This window comes from Prinia subflava, chromosome 5 (genome assembly GCF_021018805.1).
Source record: "Prinia subflava isolate CZ2003 ecotype Zambia chromosome 5, Cam_Psub_1.2, whole genome shotgun sequence".
Classification (NCBI taxonomy): domain Eukaryota; kingdom Metazoa; phylum Chordata; class Aves; order Passeriformes; family Cisticolidae; genus Prinia; species Prinia subflava.
Window position 1 is genome coordinate 493545 of NC_086251.1, and position 24630 is coordinate 518174.

Sequence of the window (24630 nt, forward strand, 5' to 3'; positions counted from 1 at the left end):
AGCTTATCTGCTGGAGAAACCCATCTGGAAAACTGAAGCCAGAGGAGCTTTGTGCCCTGGCAGCTCCCACAGCAGCTTTTCCTTGGAGCTCCAGAGCAGAGGTGCTCCCCTTCTCCTTGAGAGCACATCCAGGTCACCTTGCCTGGGTGCTGGAAACACCTGTCCTGAGGGCACAGCATGGAAGAGAGAGCCCTGACAGGCACCTGAATGCCCTGAACAACTCCTATTTTATTCAGGATTGCAAAGTATTCCAAATATTTCAAGTTCTTTTTAACAAACTTCTTTCTGCAGTGACCGTTTCTCTCTTTTTTTTTTTTTAAGCTTGGAGTAAAAGTGGATTCCAGACGCCTCACATTCCTCACGCTGTTGAATTTCCACTTTACATCCAGCTTTTGAGCAGTTTCCAGCCTCTTTTTCTCTGCGGGAGCAAGCCCTGACGTTGTGTCCTGGCATGGCAGCGTGTGGAATGAATGAGCACGTAGTGGATCAGAAATGAATCCATCGCTGCCTATCCCAGACTCCATGGAAAAAAAACACACAGCAGCAGAGGATCATTGTCCTCTGGGCTGGAAAAGTGTTTTATGGGATGGAGATGGATTTGGGAAAAGGATCTGGGGTGAACTCTGAAGCCTCAGAGCCTTCAGGGTTGGTAGCAGGGCACTCCAGGTGGACAAACAGGAATAATGTCAGGTGTTCCCACGAAAAGCTGTTCTTTGGAGCGGAAAATACGCATTGAACTTCCATCAGGGCCTTTTTTTGTCAGAGCATCCAGGGCTGCAGCTGCCACTTTGGATTAATGGCTGTTTGTCCTGTTTCCTTTGGAGGCTCTTGGCATTTCTTGTGAGCTCACAGGAGCCGTGCTAGGATTGATGAGGTCAGGATTTCAAGGATACTGCGGTTGGAATGCCGTTGGCTTTCTAAAGGCACTGCTGGCACAGAGAGTTGGCACCTGGAGCCCCAGTTCTTAATGGGGATTTAACTGGCTTTTGTAGGGAAGTGAAAAATGACAGAAAGTCATCCCACACGCCAGGAGTTTGGCAGGGATGAAAGGATGTAGGTCATTCCTGCAGGGAAGAGAAGGGATTTACTGTCTTGATGGTCAAAGGGAGAGGAGAAATCCCGTCCTGGAGTGCTCAGGGTTTCCACAACACTCCAGTCTTGTGGGTTTTGATGCTGGATAAAGGATACTATGAAAACACGGGATAAAGGTTCAGAGTAAGGCTGTGATCATCTTTGTGAGGAAGAGTTTTGGATGGCAGGAGTCAAATAAGGACCATTGGTGGGTACAGCTCCACATTTTGTTGCTCCAGCCTCTGGATCACCCTTGTCCGTAGGCTGGAGTAATGACAGGTCAGCGCTGACCCACATTCCAGCTCCTCTCCAGCCTCCCAGAATATTCTCCTGTAACGTCTTGTGGGTTTTTTTCTTGTAGGACAGAGCAAAAAGTGGGAAAAGGACATTTCTCCTCAAAATATCTTTGTCCCTCTGCTCCAGAGCTTTTTGCTTGACCCTCTCAGGTCACTTCCATTTCTGTCCCTCCTTTTTTGGGTTCGGTCACCTTCATTCCTGGGAATTCTACATTCAGTGACTCAGTTTTTACTTTTCATGCCTTTTTGCTTGGGTGTCATCCAAAGCAAACCTGGAAAAAACTGGCAGTACGGGCAAAAGGATCCAGGTCTGGGATAAATTTGGGCAGAAGGATTCCAGGTCTGGAATAAGTACAGGCAAGTTAAACGTGGGCAAAAGGGTCCTAAGTCTGGGGTAAATTTGGGGAAAGGTTCCCAGGTTTGGGTTAAGTTTGGGCAAGAGGATCTCTGGGCTAAGTATGCGAAAAAGGATCCCAGGGCAAAATGAGAGTTGAAGAGACTCTTAAATAGGACAAAATCAGTGGTTTTTTTCCTCATGGAATGGCCTTTAGTGTGCTTTAGAGCAGAAAGGATGACTCCAAGGTTGCCCTAGCTTGGGATTTGCTTGGTTTTCATCCCATTTTCTCTGTTTTGTTTAACAGAGAGAGCCCAAACCATTCCCTGTCCCTCCCTTTGTCCTGCGTGAGCTGTTGGGGTGTCGAGGTGCCCACACATGGCACGAATCCAGCCCCCGAGTGGGACTGTGGAAAACAAACAAGAGACAACAATCATGTGATGAGCCCAGCTCTGGCATTCCCTGCAGGAATCTCGTGGCTGTTTCAGAGGCAGAGCTCCAGAAACGAGTCCAGTTCTCACTCAGTGTCCAGTGTTGAGGCTTCCCACACGCCAAACTCCTGCTCCTCCTCCTCCAGCCCCTCTCTCCCTGGGTTTTGCAGGACGCCTACTCCGAGATCGCCTACCTTTTTGCCGAGTTCTTCCGGGACCTGGACATCGTCCCCTCCGACATCATCGCGGGGCTGGTTCTCCTGCGGCAGCGGCAGCGGGCCAAGCGCAACGCCGTGCTGGATGAGGTGGGGAAACCTGGGAATCTCGCCTTCCCAGCTGCTCCGGGATTCCCTGGGAAGCAGCTGCGTGCCTCTGCCCACCTCCTGTCGGGGCTGTTCTCTCGCCCGCTGAGGTGGGAAAGGAAAAGAATGGCGGCTCCAGCAGCTTTTCCCGAGTTTTTGCCTGGGGTTTTTCCCTCTCAAAGGGCTCAGCTGGTGCTGAGTAAAGCCTGGAATCTGGAATGATCCTCTCCAGGCAGGTGATACAGGGAGGGCTCTTGATCCCAAAAGGGCCTCCAAGGGAGTGGTAGGTGCTTGGAAATGAAAGGGAAGATGATTCCCACTGCACAGTGATGTAGAGAAGACTCCAGCAGTCTGCAGGGGGAAGAATTCCTAGATTTCCAAGCTGCTATTGAAGTTTGCAGGTTGTCAAGCCAGTAGGAAATTGATTTATTTTACTGGGGTTTTCCCCCTGATTTGGGATTCAGGCTACAGAAGGAAAAATTCCCAGTTTTCCAAGCTGCTGTTGGGGTTTACAGATTGTCAGCCCAGTAGGAAATTGATTTATTTTAATTTTTTTTTTCCCCCTTGAGTTAGGATTCAAATCAGGCAGGAATAAAACAATTGGGAGTATTTAAGAGGTCTGGTTGGGATATTTGGGAGTGGATTTTTGTCTTGCTGTCACACAAAGGAATTTTTCTGTGTATTTGTGACTTCCAGGCAAACAATGACATTTTAGCTTTCCTGTCTGGAATGCCAGTGACCAGGAACACCAAATACCTGGATCTGAAGAATGCGGTAAGTCTCTGGGATGGGGGATCTTCCAAATCCACCTGTGATCCTTCTTTTCCTCACTGGCTTCTCTTACGCCTTTCTGCCCCTCTTTGAAATAATCCAAGAAATTCCATGAGAATGGAATAAAACTTGATCTCTGGAGCTTGATGAGGTGATATTGCTGCAAGAGAGTCAGCACTGTTATCCCTGATTTATTCTGGATTTTGATTCATCCCTGATTTTGATTTAGCTCTAATTTGCATTTGCCTGATTTATCCCTGATTTTGATTTATCCCTGATTTTGATTTATCCCTGGTTTTGATTTACCCCTGATTTTGATTTTCCTGCCCAATTTTCTTGCCCATTTTCCCACCAAATTTCTGCTCCCTCATTTTCCCCCTGCCTTTTTCTCCCTCAGCTCTTCCTCTGATTCACCTCTGATTTCTCCCTGGTGTTTCCCTGATTTCCCTTTTGGTTATCCTGCTGTGTTTAACTCCAGCCCCCAATCCAGCTCTCCGGGATAACTGAGGTTTTACAGGATGCAGCCGCAGCACACAGCCCTAAATTGGCTTTGTGGCCCTCTCCAGGCATCCTCTGGCCTGCTGGAAAGGGAGGGGGTATTTAGGGAGCTCGTTCCCAAATCTGCAGGAAGCAGCTTCCTTGGCAGCACTGTGGGATACCCACAGCATTCCTCAGGAAATCAGGCAGAGCAATCCTTGGGAGGGGGTGGCTCTTGCCTGGCATCCCCACTTTGCTCTCCTCAGTCACCGCGGCGGAGGTGGGACAGGGGGCTTGGCACGTGCCTAACTATGGGAAAAGAGGGAATGGGGGGCAGAAATTCCAAGAGATTGCGGGCTCAGGGAGTCCCGTGTCTTCCAGCAAGAGATGCAGCGGTACCGGGAGGTGTGTTACTACATGCTCTTCGCCCTGGCAGCCTATGGGTGGCCCATTTACCTCATGAGGAAGCCCACGTGTGGACTCTGTCGCCTGGCCAGATCCTGCTCGTGAGTGCCCACCCTCTGCCCTTTTATCCTGCCTGGTTTTCCCACGTTTAGAAATACCCTTTGCTTTTCCCCACGTTTATTATTCCACCCCTTTGGTGCTTCCTCTCTGCTTGATTTCTTTTCTGCCTTTTTCTCCTCATGTTGTGTTTTTTTTTCTTTCCATCTCTCTGGGCTTCATATTCCAGAGGCTTTCTGAATCCCTTCCAGTTCCTGGTACATAAATCAGCCTGTCCTCTGCTCCATCCTCTCTGGAGCAGGGAACAGCCACGGGAAGGAACTCACCTGGCACAAAACCAAGTCCAAAAAGAGCTTCTTGGATCTCTGAAATCAGGGACTTGACATTTGGGTCCTGATTAAAAGACCTCCAAGATTTTGCCTGGCTTGGGCTGTGCTTCCTCAGATTAATTGGATTTTTCCAGCCCAGGGTTTTTGCCCCGATGTGAGGGTTTGTTTCCAGCTGCCAGAATTCTGTCACCGGATTCAATTTGGGGACAAGCTTTTGGCTCTCCCTGGGCTATTGGGAGGAATGCAATTCCTTGGGAATACTTTTATTTGTGAGAGAGAAAGAAGGAAAACCAATCTGTGCTTCTCTTTTTATTTTGGGATGATTGTAAACCCATTTTTTCCTATAAATAAACCTGGAGCTCAGTCAGCGTTGGCTTTTCCGTGTTGAAGCACTGGAAAACTGCACTTCCAAGGACAGTGTCCTTTGAGGAGCCATCCTGCCATCCTGGGATGCCTTGGTGACTGGCTGCATTGTAGCTCTCTCTGGTGCTCGAAAGGAAAACTGCACCCGATCCCAGATTTTGAGGCTGTTTGGTGGTTTTATCCTTCACCTGGCACTCGCTGCCATTGGGATGAGGTTTGGGGTGCCCGCCTTTCCCTTTCCTCCGGGAATGTCACCCTAAATGGAGCCTTTTTCCCCCCCACAGGTGTTGCTGCCTGTGCCCGTCGCGGCCGCGCTACGCGCCCGGCGTCACCATCGAGGAGGACAACTGCTGCGGCTGCAACGCCATCGCCATCCGGCGCCACTTCCTGGACGAGAACATGACCTCCGTGGACATCGTCTACACGTCCTGCCACGACGCTGTGAGCACCATCCCACGCCCCATCCCCGCGGGATCTACCTCTTCCCGCTGCAGTGGGACAAAGACGGGAAACGAAGCCCTTTCCTCTCCCGCTTCTATCATTCGGACACAAATCCTGCCGTGTGCGCTGCCTGCTTTTCCCTGAGGATAATCCAATGTCTCTCCCGATCTTTTCCAGGTTTATGAAACGCCTTTCTACGTGGCCGTGGACCATGACAAGAAGAAGGTGGTCATCAGCATCCGGGGAACTCTGTCCCCAAAAGTAAGTGGGGTGTGCGTGGTGGCCTCGCCAGTGGACGTTCCAGGGAGTTGGAGCCCTTCCCGGTTTGGAATCCTGACCTGGATTTGACTCACCTGAAGCAAGGTGACTGCTTTTCTTCCAGGACGCCCTGACGGATCTGACGGGGGACGCGGAGCGCCTGCCGGTTGAGGGGCACCATGGAACGTGGCTGGGACACAAGGTGGGGAAAAAGATCCCAAAAAACCAACCTAAAACCAAACAAAAACCCGTGGAGTTTTCTAATTATTTCACTTTTTAATTATGAACCCCCAAATAGTCTTAATTACTTGAAAAAGGAGTTGCAGAAAGGGCTCTGAGCTGTTCAGTAATTAGTGGGAACTGTTAAAACCGCCGGGCGTGTAATTAAAAACTCCGTACAATCAGAGAATTCCGAATTCGGAAAGGCATTGTGGAGACCCACAATGAAATTCCTGGAGCCACTCAAGTGACTTTTTCTTCCAACGACCTTTAAGGAATTTTCAATCAAAGCCTGAGAATGTGCTTAAAATTCTGCTGCGACGGGGACGTCCTCAAAGGATGCTGGCAGGACTCGCATCCGTGAAATTAGATGGATGCTCCGTGTCTGTGAGCAGCTCTGGGCTGGCTAAATCCATTTATTCCAGAGCTGACCTTTGCCCCTGTCTGGCAAAGGAACGACGTGCCAAGTTTTTAAGATGATGTGGAATTTGGCAGCTTCCAAAGCTGCAGTGCCAGGTTGGGAAAGGGAAATACGGAGGGAAGGTTAGAAGGAACAGCGCCGTTGCTGGAAGTGCTGCTGGGGGGGATGAGTGTTGCTCCAGGTGGGGTGTGGAGCTTGGAAGTCCTTGAAATCCATGATCTGGGAACTCCAGCTTGCCTCATGGTGTCCTGCTGGAATACCGAACCTCTTCCCTCTGCTTTAGGAAATAGAACCACAGAATCCTGGGATGGTTTGGGTTGGAAGGGACTTGAAAGATCCTGTTCCAACCCCTGCCACGGGCTGGGAAACCTTGGAGGATGGATCTTGGAGCAGCTTGGATCAGGGGAAGGTGTCCCTGCTCATGGGACTGGGATGGGCTTTTAGGTCCCTTCCAATCCAAACCATTCCAGAATTCCATGGTTCAGTGAATATCCAGGAATAGATCCTTGCAGAAATTGGCTTTGCTTTTGATCTTTATATGAAAATATTCCTCCGCTGGCGACTTCCATGAAACATTATCGTTCGTTCCCTTTGTTCAGACAGAGCTTTTATTCGTCCTTTGTGTTATTTCTTTTTTGGGATTGCTGCCCAGAGAGAAATATTCACTTTCTCTGGAATTATTATCAATATTAATCTGCAGACAATAATGTGCTGTTGATTCCCGAGGGAAAACTAAGGGAGATAATGGGATTTTAAATGCATTTTTAATGTCCAGGAGTCAAGTTTAATATCCAAACAAATCCAGTGTCTCACTTACACATTTAATTTGGAAACGAGGACTTGGCTGTGTGGGAGCTTTCCCAGGATTTGTTTGATTTGGGGTGTTTTCCTGCTGATTCTATCCCACCCATACCCGGGGGTGTCCATCAAAATTCCAAGTCTTGATGTTTACATGAATTTTTTTATCACTCCATAGCTCCAGTGTCACAATTAAGAAAAATATTTATCAGAGCTCTGAGCTATTTGGATCAAAAAATAGAGCTGGAGCTAAAATTTAGGGATTAGAATGTCCAAAAAAAAAAAAAACGGGAGATAAAGAAGAATCCAACTTGACTACTTTTGGAATAAAATCCACTGATTTTATAATGAAGTAAATTGAAAAATAATCCTCAGCCAGAGGGGTGAATCTTGATTTAATTGTTGAACTCTCAGGACAAAATTAGTGAAAATAGGATGTTATGGAGCTTTGTTTCCTGGTGTTGAGCCAGCCAGGAGAACAACAGGGAGCTGCTGGACAGGCCTGGAAGCTCGGCCATGATCCCAAGTTGGTAGAATAATGGGAATTTCTAACACTTTTCTCTCATAAATAGACCCTTTTGAGGTTTTTCCCCAAAAAATCTCAAACATCCCAGAGCAGTTTTGTGCCTTTGGGATGCAAAACAGTGCAGAATATTTCCATTCCTTTTCCCTAAATCCTTAATCCATTTGGTTATTTACATATGAATTTCCAAACTGAAGCACAAATAGTTTTATTAACTGGAAATGTGATTTGTTTCCCAGAGAATTTAGAGGTGCTACATCCCTGAAAATGTCCAAGGCCAGACTGGATAGGGCTTGGAGCAACCTGGGTTAGTGGAATTGTCCGTGGAATGGGATGATCCTTAAAGGCCCCTCTCAACCCAAACCAGGATTCCATGAGGCTTAGGGAATTTTTCCAATGGAAAATGTAACTGGAAGTTGACAGTCTTATTCTATAATAATTAAAATCCCCGTCTCCATTAGGATATAATTACCAAAAACACGTCCCGAAGGCTGACTAACATCCCAGCAGTGACATCACCCTGGATTTGGGTCACGCTCTCTAAAAATAGAACCCCAAATTCGCAGAGGGAATTTAGATCAGTGGCCTGCTGCTCACTTCTCATTAGGATTGGGAATGGAGACTCTTCTGGAAGCTGCTGGGAGCTGGGATAAGGCACAACCACTGTGGTGCTCTTCGGTGGTGGCAGCATCCCATATATCTCATTTCCATGGAGTGGGGTCTCTGCTGTCCTGCTTCCCCTCTCCAGTATCCAGATTGGGATCAAAGATGTTTTGGATGCTGAGGACCTGGAAAATTCCAGGTTTCTTTGCTTTCTTTTCCTCACTGGCTCCTCTTACGCCTTTCTGCCCCTCTTTGAAACGATCCAAGAAATTCCGTAAGGATGGAATATACCTTGATCTCTAGAGGCTTGATGAGGTGGTATTGCTGCAAGAGAGTCAGCACATTATTCCTGACTTATTCCTGATTTATCCCTGATTTAGATTTTCCCACCTAGTTTTCCCCCTGCCATTTTCCCCCTCAGCTCTTTCTCCCATTTACCTCTGATTTCTCCCTGGTGTTTCCCTGATTTTCCCCTCTGGTTATCCTGCTGTGTTTAACTCCAACCCCCAATCCAGCTCTCTGGGATAACTGATGTTTTATATATTATTATTTATATATATTTTTCTTTGCTTTTGGAGCCAGAAATCCTTTTATGTCTCCCGAGATGGAGAGTGAGCCCCCAGTAACATTCCCATTGTACTTCCACCATTTTAAGATAAGGATTTAAAGGAAAACAGCCAAGGATTTGGTTTTCCCCCATTTTTTGGAGGTCAGGCTCACTTCCCACTGAATTTAACTGTAGCATCAACAGGAATTTATGCAACAAACCAAATTCCAGTTCCTTATTTATAACTGCACTTGGAATTGGATCAGCTACATTTGGAATCACCACACAGAGAGAGAAACACTCCTCAGCAGAGGGGAGGAATGTTTAGACCCAGATATGATCTTTCCCATCTTCCAGCACTTGTTGACTTCTAGGGAATAAAAACCTTTAGTAATTTGGGATGAATGTCCTCTGACAGCCAAATTCCCTTAATATTGATAGCTGGAGAGGGCAGGAACTAATTCCTAGTGCTGCCACTTCTCCCTTTGGTGTTTGTATTATCATCTCTGTTAGAATAATTCACACTTTTGTTCTCAGATTTAAATGGAAAACTCCTTCCCAGATTTACCTGGAATAGGACAATTTGGCTTTAAAAACACCAATATTTAGAATATCCAAGTCTATTTCTTTGTTCTGCCCCAGGCCTTGGGGCCTGAAGTACCAAATCCACAATCCTGTGTTTAAGTTAAATGGATTTGGGGTAGTTTTCCCTCTAAAAGCCTGGGAATAGATCCTTGGAGTGTTCCTTAATTAAGAATTGCCTTTACTCCCTACACACCAACCCTTTGGAATTGCAGGGGGGAATGAGTTCTCCCTCCATCCTGATCCGTGCTGAGGAACATTCCAGAGCTCCCTCACCTTCTGGCTGCTGGGTGCTGAGATCCCATTTACATCCTGCTGTGTCTTCCCACAGGGAATGGTGCTGTCTGCCGAGTACATCAAGAAGAAGTTGGAGCAGGAGATGGTGCTGTCCCAAGCTTTTGGACGAGATTTGGTGAGTGTGGGTTGCCTCTGGACAGAGGATGAGATTTCCGTAAAAAACTGGGATTTAAGGGAATCTCAGTGTCCCTGAGGCTGTTGTATTCATTTCTCAGCTCCTCCTTTGATTCCTGTCCGTCTGGATTTCCTGTTAGTTACTCATTCATGGAATGGTTTGGGTTGGAAGGGACCTGAAAGCTCATCCCATTCCACCCCCTGCCATGGGCAGAGAACATTCCACAAGATCAGGATGCTCCGAGCCCCATCCAGACTTTCTGCAAGGCTTTTTCATTTTGAAAGCACCAATACTGCAGAGCTCCTGATGATTTTCCTTTTCCCGAGGCAGCAAGTCCCACGTGGTGGCAATGAAGGACAGGGAGCATTAAAACCAAATCAGCAGGAACTAAAATCCCATTTTTATGGAGATTTTCTTCGGAATGCCGTGCTGACTGTCCCTGTGGGCACATTCCTGGTGGCATGGAGATGTCACAGGACTCGAGGGAGATGTTGGGAAGCAGCTTACCTTGGTTTATATGTTGGAGATAGTTGTTGAAGTGCTGCCTTGGGATATTTGGTGGATGGAGGAAGAGATAAACCAGCATCCAGCTTTTTGGGATGGAGCTTCATTTCTCTCTGCCTCGAAAGGGAAAATGGGAGCTGTTCCTGTCACTGGGGAGGAATTTTTCCTGGCTTTAGGTCCATAAGTGCCATCCCAGGTCCCACCAGCCCAGGACCATGTTTCTGCCAGTTGCCAAGGACAGATATTCCAGAGAAAAGTATCCAGTGAGGTGTAGAGACACTTGGATATCATCAGGAGGGGCAAAAGGCTCCCATCAAATCCTAAATAATTCAAATAGCTCGTGTGCCTTTCATTTTTCTTTCAGGTAAGTCCCAGTAGGCCAAAGGTAGAATTCCATAGGGGAATGCTTTCCAGCCTCCAGAGAGGCCCTGGCACAGGTTTCCCAGAGACGCTGTGTCTTCCCCATCCCTGGAAGTGTTCCAGGCCAGTTTGGACAGGACTGGGAATAACCTGAGCTAGTGGAAGGTGTCCCTGCCCATGGCAGGAGGTGGAATGGAATGATCTCTCCCTTCCTTTCCAACCTAAACCATTCCAGGATTCTGTGGTGATTCCATGATTCAGAACAAGCAAGGAGCTGGAATCTGGAGTGCTCATGTATAGAAACAGACTCAAAAACTGGGGAAGGAGAGAGATTGGGAGGATAAATTAGATTTGATTTCCAAGCTGACCTCGATTCCTTGTTGTTCCCGTGTGTTTCAGGGAAGAGGAACAAAACACTACGGCCTCATTGTGGTTGGGCATTCCCTTGGAGCTGGCACGGCTGCCATCCTGTCCTTCCTGCTGCGTCCCCAGTATCCATCCCTCAAGTGCTTTGCCTATTCCCCCCCAGGTGGGCTGCTCAGGTAGGTGTTGGGATACACCTGGGATGCACTGGATCCTGCTTGGGAGGCTCTAGGGAGCAGTGGAATGGACAGGTAGCCTGGAGAAGCTGAGTGTTTCCTCTGGGATACAGTTTGGAATCCAAGTTAGGATGGCAGATGGCCGCTTTCCCAAATATTCTGGTTTGTAACTGAATTATCCACGGCTCCAATTTTAATGGGAAATGAGCACAATCTCCTTACTCTCTGCCCACTCCCACTGAATAAATGGGAATTAGGGAGATACTTGACCAAATGCAGGTGTCTGCAGCAGATGATCCAGTTGTTTGGACTCCTTTTCCAAATAAATTGGCATTGGGATGTGATTTCTGTCATTCTGCAGCCTAAAATTGGTGACAGGGATTGTTCTGGTTTCTCTCCCTTGGCCGTGGGGCAAAACCAGGGAGAGATTAATCGTGGATGCCTCCCATTATACATGGGAATGGACCCAGTCATGTCATTCCCAAACAAAGCATCCCACTGGATTGCTGGGAAGTGAGGGAAGGGCTTCCTAGTCCTGACAGACCTTGGGGATCCTTGGAATCATCTATGGATTGAGAGAGGCCTCTTGTGGTAGTTCCTGCATCATATTCCAGGAGTAGCCAAGGGTTTTAAGCCATCCTGCTGCTGCATCTGGATCCTGACATTCCTTGTTGTAGTATTCCCAGATCTTCTGCAGCCCCAGAGCTACAGAGGAGGATATTTCAGGAGAGTTGTACAACCCTCTGCTCCAAACTTCCACTCTTGGATCCCTTGGTAGCCCCTGAATTGTGTCATGCCCAGGATCATCCCTCGGTCAGTGAGGCAGCCTCTGCCCATGGTTACTGGTTGGGAATATCTCCAGCAAACTCAGAGTGGGAATCTTGATTTCTTTTTTCTTGCCTTGGAAGTCAGGTTGTTTGCCATCTGAATTCTTCCAAACACTGGAGTATTTCATCCTACACTGTAGCCTTGGGAGCACGGGATATCTTCCTTGGCTGTCCCATCATTCCCCAACTACTGGAAAATGACTGAGGCATTGAGTTCCAGCATTTCCTTTCCCAGCTATATCCAGAGTCATGGGCAGGGGAATGGTTGGGCCATGGGATGTGGAGATCAGGCTCTCCTTCCACACGGCACAAATCCCCAGAGCCTGGAGCAGCTTGGATTTGGGTTTGTGCCCCTGGTTTCCTTGCCACTGAATTGGGAATGAAACACTGTTTGCTTCTTCTTGCTCCTGTTTCTCTTCCAGTGAGGATGCCATGGAGTATTCCAAGGAGTTTGTGACTGCGGTGGTGCTTGGCAAAGATCTGGTGCCCAGGCAAGTGGAGAAGTGTCTGAATTCCTTGATGAATCTCTGCTCTTCTGTCCCAAGTCATCTGTTTCCTGTCCAAAACACTGGGATCATCTCTGTCTCCAGCTTCCTCATTTTCCTGTCCTTTTATTGTTCCCTGTTTATCTTCTCGATTCCCTGTGCCACTGTGTTTGTCCTGGATATCTCTGTTGGGGTTTTTATGGTAAATCCCTCCTGTGTGAGACAAAAGGGGGAATGTCCTACCTCTGGAATCCCAGTTTGTCCCCAAATCCCTGTTCCATGTCACCTCATCTCCGAACCAGCTTATTCCTTGTGCCTTGGCATTCCTCACCTTCCTTGTCTCCTGGGATTTGGAGCAGGAGCCAGGCAAACCTGGGATTTACCTGGATGCCATGATCCTGTCCATCCCATCATCTGCTCCGTGGTGTCAGTCAGCTCCAGGACACTTTTCCAACTCACCTGTTCTGTGCCACTTTCCATCGTCACCTCCCTCCTTCCCTGTTCCTTCATCTTACCCTGGTAATTCCCTGGGGCCTCTCGCTCCTGGCTCCTGCTCCTGGGCGATGCCTCAGCCCACCTCTGAATCCATCTGCTCCATTCTGTGTCCTCAGTGTCCTTTTAAACACAATGCCTTGTTTTTCTGTGCTCTGTATCCTTCTTGTCCTGTTCCCTGCCCAGGTGTTGTGCACACATTTCCCCCTCTTCCACAATCCATAATTATCTTCTTTTCCAGACTCACTTGTCCTCTAGAATCAAATCTTCATCCTTTCCAGAATCATCTCTTCCTCTTTCCATAACCCCACCTTCTTTTCCAGAGTCACATCTTCCTCTTTTACATGGTCACATCTTCCTCTCTTCCAGGATTGGGCTCTCTCAGCTGGAGGGATTTCGCCGGCAGCTTCTGGATGTTCTCCAAAGAAGCACCAAACCAAAGGTAAGAGGGAAGAACCAACACCTGGAGATGTCTCTGAGCAGGGATGAGGAATTTTAGTGGCCTGCAGGGTGGGTTTCCTCCAGGTCTCCTCAGGATCATTATTTATGGAACAAGAGGAATCATGGAAAGAACGGGAGAGCTCAATGGGATCATTGCAGCTCACTTGCTGAAACTTCACCGTCACAGATCCCAAATAACCAAGCAGGGAGTTTTCTGTCTGAGCCTCTTTTAAAGTCTGTATTCCAAGTGTGGCTTTTCCTGGCCAGTTAAAACTGGGAACAGTCTGGAAGTGCAGCAGCTGCTGTGCTTGTGGGAACATTGCGGTGACACATCCTGGTGACCAGGATAAATGATCTGCTCATGTCTTGGAGATAGGAAATGTGGGAAGCTGTCTCTCCCCATTCTTTACCATTGCACTAAGATTGAAAAAAACATAAAATATTAAGATTTTTAGGGATAATACATGATGGGATTTACCTGGAGAGGGTGTATAATTGGGTGAGGAAAATGAATTTTCAGAAACATTTGGATCATGTCTGTCTCCAGCTGTTTTGCTGTCCTTGTGTTGTTCTTTATTTATTCCCAGTGTCACTGTGTTTTACCTGGACACCTCTGTTGGTGTTTCACATATTCCTTCGGCAAATCCCTTCTGTGTGTGTGAAAGGAAACAGGGAATATCCTGCCTCTGGAATTCTTTAAGCCTCTCAAGTCTTACGAGGAAATTCTGCTTTTTTTTGCTTTTCTCTCCTCAAACCCTCTCTCTCTCTTTGTGGGAACAGTGGCGGATCATTGTGGGGGCTACCAAGTGCATTCCCAAATCCGAGCTTCCCGAGGAGCCGGAGGAGAACTCGGTGACGAGCAACCGGCTCTGGACACACCCCAGTGACCTGACCATCGCCCTGAGTGCCAGCACGCCCCTGTACCCCCCTGGCCGCATCATCCACGTGGTGCACAACCACCCTGCTGAGCAGTGCTGGTGAGTCCTGCCGTTCCTGATGGAATTCCCGCTGGAAAACTCCCCCTGGCGCAAGGGGAAGGGGGTTTTCTTCCCCGCCGTCTCACAGGGCTGGTGGTGGTTGTGTCCGTGCTGGCGGAGTTATGGAATGGTTTGGGTTGGAAGGGACTGCGGACATGCAGGGGCAGGGGAGCCTTCCACCAGGCCAGGTTGCTCCAAGCCCAGTCCAGCCTGGATCTGAGCACTTCCAGGGACGGGGCAGCCACAGCTTCCCTTGGAAATCCATCCCAATTTTCCACCCTCACAGGGAAGAGTTTCTTCCAGTATCTAATCTAAACCAGCACATGGAATGCTGTAATGGTTTGGGTTGGAAGGGACTTAGGATCACCCATTTCTACCCCCTGCCATGGACAGGGACATCTCCCACTATCCCAGGTTGCTCCAAGCCCATCCAACCTGGCCTGGGACACTTCCAGGCACGGGGGAGCCACAGCTTCTCTGGGCAACCTGTGCCAGGGCCTCAGCACCTCATAGGGAAGGATTTGTTCCAATATCTCCCTTAATCCATTCTCTTCCAGCTTAAAGCTACTCCCCCTTTTCCCATTATTCCAGGCCCTTTTCCAATGTCCTCTTCCCCTTTAGAAGATGATTAGCCCAAGGATAAACATGTCCCTGTTGGATAATGCAGGATTTTGGAGCAAAATATATTTTAGCAGCTCCTCCCTTTGTTTCTCCTCTTTTTCTCTGTCTGCATCCTGCTGCTTTCACATGCCAAAACACTGTCCTGCTCTTCCATCCTGTTTTCCCTGTTGTCTGGACCCCTTTTCCAGCTGCTGTGAGCAGGAGGATCCCACCTACTTTGCCATCTGGGGGGACAACAAGGCCTTCAACGAGGTGATCATCTCCCCAGCCATGCTTCACGAACACCTCCCCTACGTGGTCATGGAAGGGCTCAACAAGGTAAGGCAGGGAATTGCCATCCCAAAAAACACCGGGACAGGCTGGCCTTGCCCTGGGATGCTGCTGGTTAAATACCCCAGGCTGTTTATTTTGGAGAAGAGGAGGAAAGGGGATGCTCCTGGTCAGTCTTGCACAGTGGAGCGTGCTGAGGTCTGGGAAGGGAATTCCCAAAATCCCAGTTGCTCCTGTTTCCAAATTTAATGTCAGAATAACATGAGGTTGGGTGGTGATGGTTCATTCCAGGAGCTGCCATTAAATTGGAGCCCAGGTGACATCCAGGGATTGGATTAATCAGGATTAATCCATCTCATCCTTTATCTCCCAGTGCTTCCTGAAGGCTCTGGGAAGAAAGAGGCCAATCCAGCTGTTTGAAAGCCTCCAGTCAATCCCTGCTGTTCCTCTGCTTCCCTTGGACAGGTGTTGGAGAACTACAACAAGGGGAAAACAGCCCTGCTGTCCGCAGCCAAGGTGATGGTGAGTCCTACGGAGGTGGATCTCACGCCGGAGCTGATATTCCAGAGCCAGCCCTTGCCCAGCTGCCCCTCCGTGCAGATCGGCACTGGAGCCATCCCAGCGGACAGGAGGAACAGCAGTACCAAGTAAAGAGGGATTTTGCATGGAATAATGGCTCCAGATGTGGTTTCAGGGCTCCAGCATCCTCTTGGGGTGTTGTGATCTGTGGGCTGCCTTTGTGGGAGTTAAAGCTTCAGGATTTCTTGTGGAATGTCGGGGGGGGGAAATCCCTTGTGCTGCTTGGGAATTTGAGTGCAGCAAGGTCAGGAAAAGGTACGGAAGATCTTCTTTCTCTTTCTCCAGACAGAGGGGGTTTTCCCAAGGTAAATCTTGGAGCCAAATTGGGGTTGGGTTGGAATGGATTTAAGGATCACCCAATTGCAGCCCCTGCCACAGGCAGGGACATCTTCCAGCAGCCCAGGTTGCTCCAAGCCCTGTCGAACCTGGAACATGATCAGGCATAGTCCACAGGTTGCTCCAAGCCCCATCCAACCTGGAACACTGTCAGGGATAGTCCACAGTCTCTGGGGGCAGGGGAGAAGGATTTAGTGAGCCAGGAAGAAAGGGAGAAGGGCAAGAACTGGAGTTTGCAGAGGGAGAATCCATCTGGGATATTTCCAGCCGGGAGGACGGAGTGAGAAGAGGTTCCCTGGAGCTGTGGATGCCTCTGGTCAGAGCAGCTGTGTGAGGAACCCTCAGATCCTCTGGCTCTTCTGGAATGCTGCAGCCTCACGTTCTCTGTTTCCCGCTGCAGGAGCAAATCCCATTCGGAAATCAGCCTGGAGGGATTCTACGAGACCAAGCCGCTCTCCCCAGTGCAGAAGGACCCCGTGGAGCTGCTTCTCCTGGACACTAAGGAACGCCTCTCCGTGGAGCTGCAGGACCGCCGCGCCCCTCTGGCCACCATGGAGAGCCTCTCGGACAACGAGTCCATCTACAGCTTCGACTCGCGGCGCTCCTCCGGCTTCCGGAGCATCCGGGGCTCCCCCAGCCTCCATGCGGTCATGGAGAAGGACGAGACGCACTGCTTTTATATAGACCCCGCCATCCCCGAGGAAAACCCTTCCCTCAGCTCCCGGACAGAGCTGCTGGCTGCCGACAGCCTCTCCAAGCATTCCCAGGAGACGCAGCCCCCGGAGAACGCGCTCAACAGCGGCGGCACCACCCCGCAGCGCCGCTGCAGCGCCGAGGGCGCCGGCAGCGACGGCGAGCACGCGTCCTCGTCGCCGCGGGAGGAGCCGGCGCTCCACAACGGCCGCCTGGCCGACGTGCCCAGCCCCCAGGTGCTGGAGTTCGCCGAGTTCATCGACAGCCTCTTCAACCTGGACAGCAAAAGCAGCTCCTTCCAGGACATTTACTGCATGATGGTGTCGGACAGCTCCAGCGACTTTGCGGAGCTCCCCAAATCCGTCAGCGACCAGGAGATCCTGCTGAGGGCGCAGTACGAGCCCAACCTGGTGCCCAAGCCCCCGAGGTTGTTTGCGGGCTCGACGGATCCTTCGTCGGGAATCTCCGTGTCGCCCTCCTTCCCCCTTAGTTCATCCGGAGAACTCATGGATATCACTCCCACGGGTGTGAGCAGCCAGGAGTGCCTGGCCACGGACAAAATCCGGACTTCCACCCCCTCCGGACACGTAACCAGCCCTGCCAAGCAGGACGACCTCATGATTTCGGCCCTTTAGTGCAGGGGGAAGGGGTGGAACGATCCCAGTGGGATAATCCGTGGAGGAGGCTGCCGTCGGGCAGTTGGGATCAGAGGAGACGGCTGGAAAAATCCTTTCTGGGGTGACGCAGTGGTGGTGTCTGGAGGATGGATTGTGCTGGAATCCTGTGCTTGGAGCTGGGAGAAGCTTTGCCCCACGGGGCCTGAGAGGGTCTGAGGCACTCGCGTTCCCTACCTCAGCCTGTCTCATTCCAGAGGCAGATTCCTTGCCCTGGGGCACCTGCTGAGTTTGGGAGTGAGCTACCTGCATAGAAGGAAGCAGGAGGGGGCCGGGCCAGATCCTCCCCTCGGGACCGAGCCGGAGGTTTGGGAAATGAGCGGATTGAGACTTTGGGCCCTGTTGCACTACCATGGATCCGGCCCAAGATCCAATTCGGCACACTTCCATGGGGATTGCTTTTGTAGGACGCTCTCGTTTTAAAGCCATTGGGGCTGTATTCCCCCCAAATCCAGTCTCCCCTTCCCTGCCAGGCACAGCAGGAATGGGGCTGGCACCATGGTTTCTCTCCCCCGAGCACTCCTGAGAGGGAAGGACGCTGTTCCCGAGAGCCCAATCCCTCTGCCACATCCCTCCTTGGGCAGAAAGTTCTCCTGGAGATCACCCCCATCGTTCCTCAGTTCCCTGGACCCCTCCGAGCTGGCGACATTCCCGTGGGACTGCCAGGATTCTCACCTTGGAGCTGCATGGATGTGGATGGATCAACTGCAAAATGCACCTGGCGTTGTTTTCCAGGCCTCTGTGGAGTCTGGGAGTCTCTCCTGGATCCCTGGGGGTCCTCACACCACCCATGTGCAGCATCCATGGATCAGTGCCAGCCTCTGTTGTTGGGAATTCAGGGAAAAGATGGACGTTTTCCCAGTATTGCAATCTCTTGTATGTTTACAGAGCTGCTGAGCTGGTTGGAAGGTATTTATTAAGGAAATAGGGAGGCTTTCCTGAAGGAAAATCCATCATCACCCTCTCCTCCCTGTGTTGTTCCCTCTGGGGACCGAGGGAAGAGAGGATGGGCAGGCAGAATTCCAAGCCCCCTGCTTCCTAAGGGGCTTGGATTCGGGGGTAACCGCCTGCCCTCTCTCCTGCCCTCTTCCCACCTGCACAATTCCATGTAGGAAAGCTTGAGTAAGTTGTTAGGAAAACTACCTGAGCCTCTGGGCCCAGAGGAGCCTGCTCCCCCTCTCCAGGCAGGTTGTCCAATGATGGGAGCAGGAGGAAAACTACCTATCCTAGGAAATGAAACCTTCTTGGGACCTGGAAAAGGCCTTGAATTGCCACAACTCCCCCTCAAAGCTCAGCAGTTACCCATGGCTCTCCCCGGAGCTCCGTCCTCCCTCCCTGGAAAAGAAATTCCTGGTTTCACTTCCTCAGAATCCCGTGGTTGCTCCCTTTTCCCCTCCTCAGCAGTGCTGTTTCCATTGTGGGAGGACGCTGTGCTGCCCAGGAGCTCAGCTCCTGGCGAATCCCAGGCTTCCTGTTCTCCACGTGGGCTCTGGAAGGCCTGGGATGGGTCAGAGCTTCCCGGGAGCCAGTGGGATCCATTGAGGAGCACTTTATAACCTGTGCATTGATGTAAATAACCCTGGGTGCACGGAATTCCACTGGGTTCTGGCTCCAGGTGCTGATATCCCGCTCCATCGGCGTGGGATGCTCCGGCCCCTGTTCCTTACCCCTTTCAGAGCCTTCACAAGTGCTTCAAGTGGCCAGGAAAACATTATCCCTGTGGTTTCAGGCTCCAAAGGTGACCTTTCCCTGAGTGGAATCAGAGGGAGGGAGCCCCTCTGGATTCAGAGGGATTTGGAGAAGGAAAAAGCCTTTTATTCTGAGCAACCAGAAGTTCTTTTTGTTTCCATAGGTCCTTGAAAAAGGAGCAGGGAGCAGGCGGTTTGGGAGCACAGCACAGGGTAAGGAGGAATTCCTGCACTCAGGAAACGCTACCGAGGTGATTTATCAGGAATACGCACAAAAATCTGGGAAGGTTTGAGGGGAGAAGGGGAGCTGGGGGGCAGGAGAGGCTGGGGCTAGCAGGCTAGCTCCCCTCCTGGCCCAGGAGTCGGGATAAGGAGCTCATTCCCGCCTTTATTCCCGATAGGAGTTAACCCTTAGCACTAAGGCAGAGCTTGGGATCTGCAATGCACTTTAAAACACTAAAGAGAAGGATCATCTCCACCCCTGGGATGGATGGATACCTAGGGATAGATGGAACTGCTGGTGGGAGGTGCCTCCAGGTGAGGAAAAGCGGGAAATCTCCCTCCTAGAACAATTCCAGTGGGAACCTGCTGATGTTCCGTGGCTCAAATGTTGCACTAGAAAGTCCCTCCCCTGTGTCCTGGAAGATTCAATCCTTGGGTGACTGTTCCCTCTCTGTGCCATTGGAACTGGATCGCTTGGGAATGGCCTTCCCTGACAGGAAGCAGTCTGGAACGCTGCAGTTTTTTTGCTCTGTGATTACTGGATTTTGGAAAAACCTGGAAATAAGTAATTCCTGGGAGCTGGGCTTGCCACAGGCCAAGGAGTAAAGGCACAAAAGAGCCCCTCAAAGGTTCTGATTGTATCCCATCATGGATAATTCCTGGTTTTTATTGACAACCAGATCTGATCCCAAATGAAATCCACGCTCTTGGAATTATTTCGGTTTTAAATGTCTCTGTGTCTTGATCCCCATCACTGTGTCTTGATCCCCACCATTCCATGTGTCCATTCCCATCACTCCTTTGCTATCTGGGCTTTTGGAAAGGCTGATCTCCCATTTCCTCCTGGGAAAGCACACCTGGAATGCTGAAATCAATGTTGAAGCTGCAGCTACCTCCTTCATCTGTACTGTACACACTTCCTGCTTTCTCTTCCCGCTCTGTCTTTGGGAATATGAAGCATCTCCAGGTTTCCGAACCTCTTGGCTTCTGCTTTCTTCCTCCTAGCTTTGTGCCTTCTAATCTTCAGATATTCCCATGATATTCCAGCAGGATGTTCCACCCTGTGCAGAGGCAGTGCTGGAAGTGCCTGACACCCCAGAGCTGCCAAACGGGTCCCCCATTCCATGCCTCATCCTTAAAATCCATTCTGATCCTTCTTCCTTGGACTGAGTGACCTTTAAAGGTCCTTTCCAACACAAACTATTCCAAGAGTTTCTTGGCAGAGGAATGGAGCTGGGGCTCTTCTGCACCAGTGAATTGATTTTATTGTTGCTTTCATCGCAGTAGTGCCAAAAATTTGGGAAGGATCCTGCAGTGCTGAGGATATACCGGCCCTTTTCCAGTATTTATCGTTATTCCTTCTCCTTCAGGGCTGCCTTCTCCATTTGGAATCTTCATTTCCTCCTAAAACTTCCCTCTTTTCTTTACTCCCTGTTCCTCTCACCTATTTCAAGAGCCATCTCATCCCTCCCTCCTCTCCTGGTGCTGGTGGCTCATTCCACATCCTTGGTACCACATGGGAAAGCCATCCCAAAGCTGTTCAATGGGATTCTTGCCACTTTTTGGGAATAGGATTTGTAGGAGGTATTTTGGTCTCTGCAGAGGGCTGGGATGGCAGAGGGTGGGGCATGTGGATATAGAATTCCAGTGATTCCCACTTCTATTCTTTGAGGATGTTAGATTCCAGGAACAATTTATGTTCCCAAGCAGAATTAAAGTGGAAAATCTGTTTCCAAGGGCGCATGAGAAGGAGGAAAAGCTCCGAGCGTGGGGATACAGTATCTAACACATTCTCCATGCACTTTGATGTTTTCCCAGCTTTTGCTGCTCTTTTCCTGCAGGCAGATAATATTATTTCCATGGAATCGCCCACACAACTTTCATTTACAAATTGGGACATAGGAATAATCAGGATTACCCCTGGCAATGGGAATTAGGTGGGATTAGTTATTGCTGGAATGGGTGTGTTTGGATTTGTGTTTTGAATTTCCATTGAATTTCCGTGGGCAGCAGAGCCCTTTCGTGTTTGCCTTGGGAATTGCTGGGCTGGAGCTCCCCCTATCCTTATCCATTCTGGGACATTCTTCCCTGGGCAGTTGGACATTCTGGCTTTGCAGGATGGGAGCAGGAATATTTAATTCCCATGGGTTTAGGGATAGTGGTTGTACCTGCAGCCTTTGAGGAACATCCAAACATTGCCTAGGGAGGTATTGATTCCTCATTCTGGGAAATATTCCAGTCCAGGTTGGATAAGGCTTGGAACAGCCTGGGCTAGGGAAGGATGTCCCTGCCCATGGGAGCTTCCAAATGATTCTGGAATTCTGTGATTCCCTGCTTGCAGTGTTAGGGTGATGCTGGAAAGGGAAGGTTGGAATTCCAGCAGCACCTCTGTGTGGATTGCTCTGCTGAGAAATTCCTCTGAAGGAAGCAGTTGGAAAGCACTGCCTGGAACTGAGCTCGTTGCTTTGTTCTCAGAGCCTGCGCTGTGCTGGTTTTTGGGAAGAGCTGCTGGATTTTGGGAAGAGCCTCATTTCTTGTGCCAAAGCTCCCCCTCATGGCTCCTGCGTGGAGGAAGCAATGCTGCACAGATCCTGCTGGAGGCAAGCACTGCCCATCCTTGGCAGCTGTGGGAAGAAGGAGAGGAGGGAATGCTGCAGCTGGAAACTGGAATTCAGTCTGGAAGTCCTTTGCTGTCCAGTCAGATTCACAGGGGAGTTAGGAATTGAGAGAGGAGGGATGGGAAGGGGGCTGGATCAGTAATCACTGATGTCCTTCCCCTTCTTCCAGCTCCAAGGAGCTGCTTCAGGGCTGGAAATTCCAAACATCCAAGGATAAGGGCAATTCCTTGCTTTGTCATGGGGAATCATCGTCAGCCTGTGAGCGTTTGTTGTCTCCATTCCCATTGTTTTTTCCATCTTTTTTTTTTGAGTTCATATCTGTTGTGCCTTTGTTCTCCCAGATTTCTGGGATCAGACATCTCCCACCTTCCTTTCCTGCTTCTCTGGGAGTACAGGAGTGTGGCCAAGGCCTGGTGGGAGCTGCCCTTGCTCCCGAGCTCTCCCGCTCTGCCTCAGCCAGGGCTTCCCACATCTTCCCACTTTTCCCTGCCTCCTGAGATCGTATCCAAGTGCCAAAAGCAAATCCTGACCTGAGGCAGGTGATTTCCTCCTACCCACACTGCATTTCTCCCTGGCTCTGGAGCAGCCCCTTTCCAAAGGTCACCTCCCTGGGAATTCTTCCTGCTTTCCTTGTTGTGTCCAGTCCCTCTGACATCACCGTGTCACACCATGCTCCCTGTCCCGACTTTCCCACCTTCCCAGCACGCCTGTGGGATGAAGGGAGCCTCTCCCTGTCTTCACCCCTTGATTCCTGAAAATCCTTGCAGCACAGGGACAAGCCTTGGCGTTGGTTTTCCTTTGGATCCTGCTTCCCATCCCGGGCCTCGTGCAGTTCCGATGGCTCAGAGTCAGGAGTCCCAGGTGGGGGTGGCACGGGCCTGTCCTGCTGGGATCCCAAATTTTGGGAAGGTTGTGTGCAAAGGGATCCCGGCAGGGGTTTTTCCTAGGATGCTGCCACACCCTTTGGCTCCTAACTCCTTTCCCAGGATGTCCCCAGCGCTTGGTGGTGGCCAGGTGGCCTCACCTGCAGCTCCAGCTTCCCACCTTTCCCTCCACAAGTCCAGGGAATACTCTTGAGCTCCCGTCCTGGCGCTGAGCAGAATTCCTACTGGCACAGGGATATTTGGGGATGGGCTGTGCCTCCCTGACTGGAATGTTGTGCCCTACGAGCCCCTTTCCTTTGGCTCTGCCTCTCTGGAAAAGCTCTTCCTGCCTGTCACCTGTGCCCATCCCGTGCTGGGGCAGCTCAGAGCAGGATCCCTCTGGATGAATTTTCTGCTGGATCCTAATTGCCTCCTTAGAGCTGAAGCCTTTGGCATTTTTGGGAGAACCAGCCCTTCCAGGGAGCTCTGAGGCATTCCCACTGCTTCTGGCAGGGCTTGGAGCACTTGGATATGCAACTGGGGGGAAAACAGCCCAGCATCCTGCATCCCCATGCTCATCCCGGGAATGCTGCCCTCAATCCCTGCTCTGAGCTGCCCCAGCATGAAGATTCCAAGGAAACTCAAGCACTCCTCACGTGCCCTTCATTCTCCATGTGACTTTTTTTGTACCTCTGTACGAAAGATCCGAACTAATCCCGCTGTAAAGAAAGATCCGGATGAATTATAACCTAATTCCAGAAACATGGATGTATATAAATTTTCTGTATATTCTATGGCACTCTGTATAAAATGGATGTTGGAAGCATGGCTGGAGTATGTGACTGTTCCCAAGGATGTCCTGGATGTGGATGGTTGGGAATTGCCTGAGGTTTCTGCCTTGAAGGGTGGTGAGTGAGTTGGAGAGGTGGGAAGGACACCAGGAATTAGGAAGGATCCAGGTAATCACTGGGGATTGGCTGTTTCTTCTCCAGCTCTCTCTGCTCTGGATCTCAGCCTCTGGAGTGGGAAAACACTTGGGGGAACATCCAGAGGTTGTGGATTTGCCATCCCATGGCCAGGTTGGGGTGAGCTGGAAGTTGTCCTGGAAGTAGTGGAAGGTGTCCCTGCCCGTGGCAGGGATGGGACTGGATCTTCCAGATCCATTCCCACCCAAACCATTCCAGGATTCCATGATCCCTGTCCCTTGAGGTGAGTTCTAGGAACCTCTCCTTCTGTGAAGAGGGAAATTAAGGAAGGAACTGGATGCTTTGAGTTAAGTTCAGTTCAACCTGTCCTGTAAAAAAGGGATTTTAGTGCAAACAGGGAATATTTTGGGAGTGGATGGGAATGACAGGGATAGAAGAGGATCATATGTGCTCTCAGTCAGTGATATATCCCAAATATTCAATCTATTGGATATTCCAGCCTGATCAGTGTGGAGATCTCCCCTTTGGATGAACATGAAGGTGCTGGGAATCCTGTGAGCCAGGTGAGTCCCAACTGGGATCTTCCCAGTGTCCCACAGGACACGGCTCTGGAGTTGTAAAGCAGGATCTCCCTGCCCTGAGACCTCTTCCCAGCTTAATAATTCCAAAAATTCATATTCTGGACAAGGGAAAAGCTTCATTCATGGCTTATAGGGTCGGGGAATAAGGGTGGGAGAAGTCCTGGAGCTCGCTGACCAGGCAGGAGAAATCCAAGGAGAAAAGCACTGCTTGGAAGTGTGTAATCCTATTAATGGCTGCATGGAATTGTTTTTATGGCTGCTCCTGAGGGAACTATCAGGGAATTAAGAGCTCAA

At 50.1% G+C, this 24630-nt stretch overlaps 1 protein-coding gene across 7 annotated transcripts in view; it reads left to right on the plus strand.

Annotated features, from left to right (window-relative positions):
• The window catches only part of DAGLA (diacylglycerol lipase alpha), a 61696-nt gene extending 38041 nt beyond the window's left edge, over positions 1–23655 (plus strand). For 6 of the 7 annotated variants that reach the window (XM_063397487.1, XM_063397482.1, XM_063397485.1 and 3 more), the window contains 14 exons: positions 2303–2437; positions 3131–3208; positions 4064–4188; positions 5121–5277; positions 5455–5538; positions 5660–5737; positions 9560–9640; positions 10904–11046; positions 12293–12361; positions 13217–13289; positions 14069–14265; positions 15075–15204; positions 15622–15803; positions 16472–23655. In XM_063397487.1, coding sequence (XP_063253557.1) covers positions 2303–2437; positions 3131–3208; positions 4064–4188; positions 5121–5277; positions 5455–5538; positions 5660–5737; positions 9560–9640; positions 10904–11046; positions 12293–12361; positions 13217–13289; positions 14069–14265; positions 15075–15204; positions 15622–15803; positions 16472–17399 — 2460 coding nt within the window. In that variant the 3' untranslated portion in view covers positions 17400–23655. The remainder of the gene's footprint in view (positions 1–2302; positions 2438–3130; positions 3209–4063; positions 4189–5120; positions 5278–5454; positions 5539–5659; positions 5738–9559; positions 9641–10903; positions 11047–12292; positions 12362–13216; positions 13290–14068; positions 14266–15074; positions 15205–15621; positions 15804–16471) is intronic. The other variant, XR_010080404.1, reaches the window with a different exon arrangement.
• Positions 23656–24630: the final 975 nt, after the last annotated feature.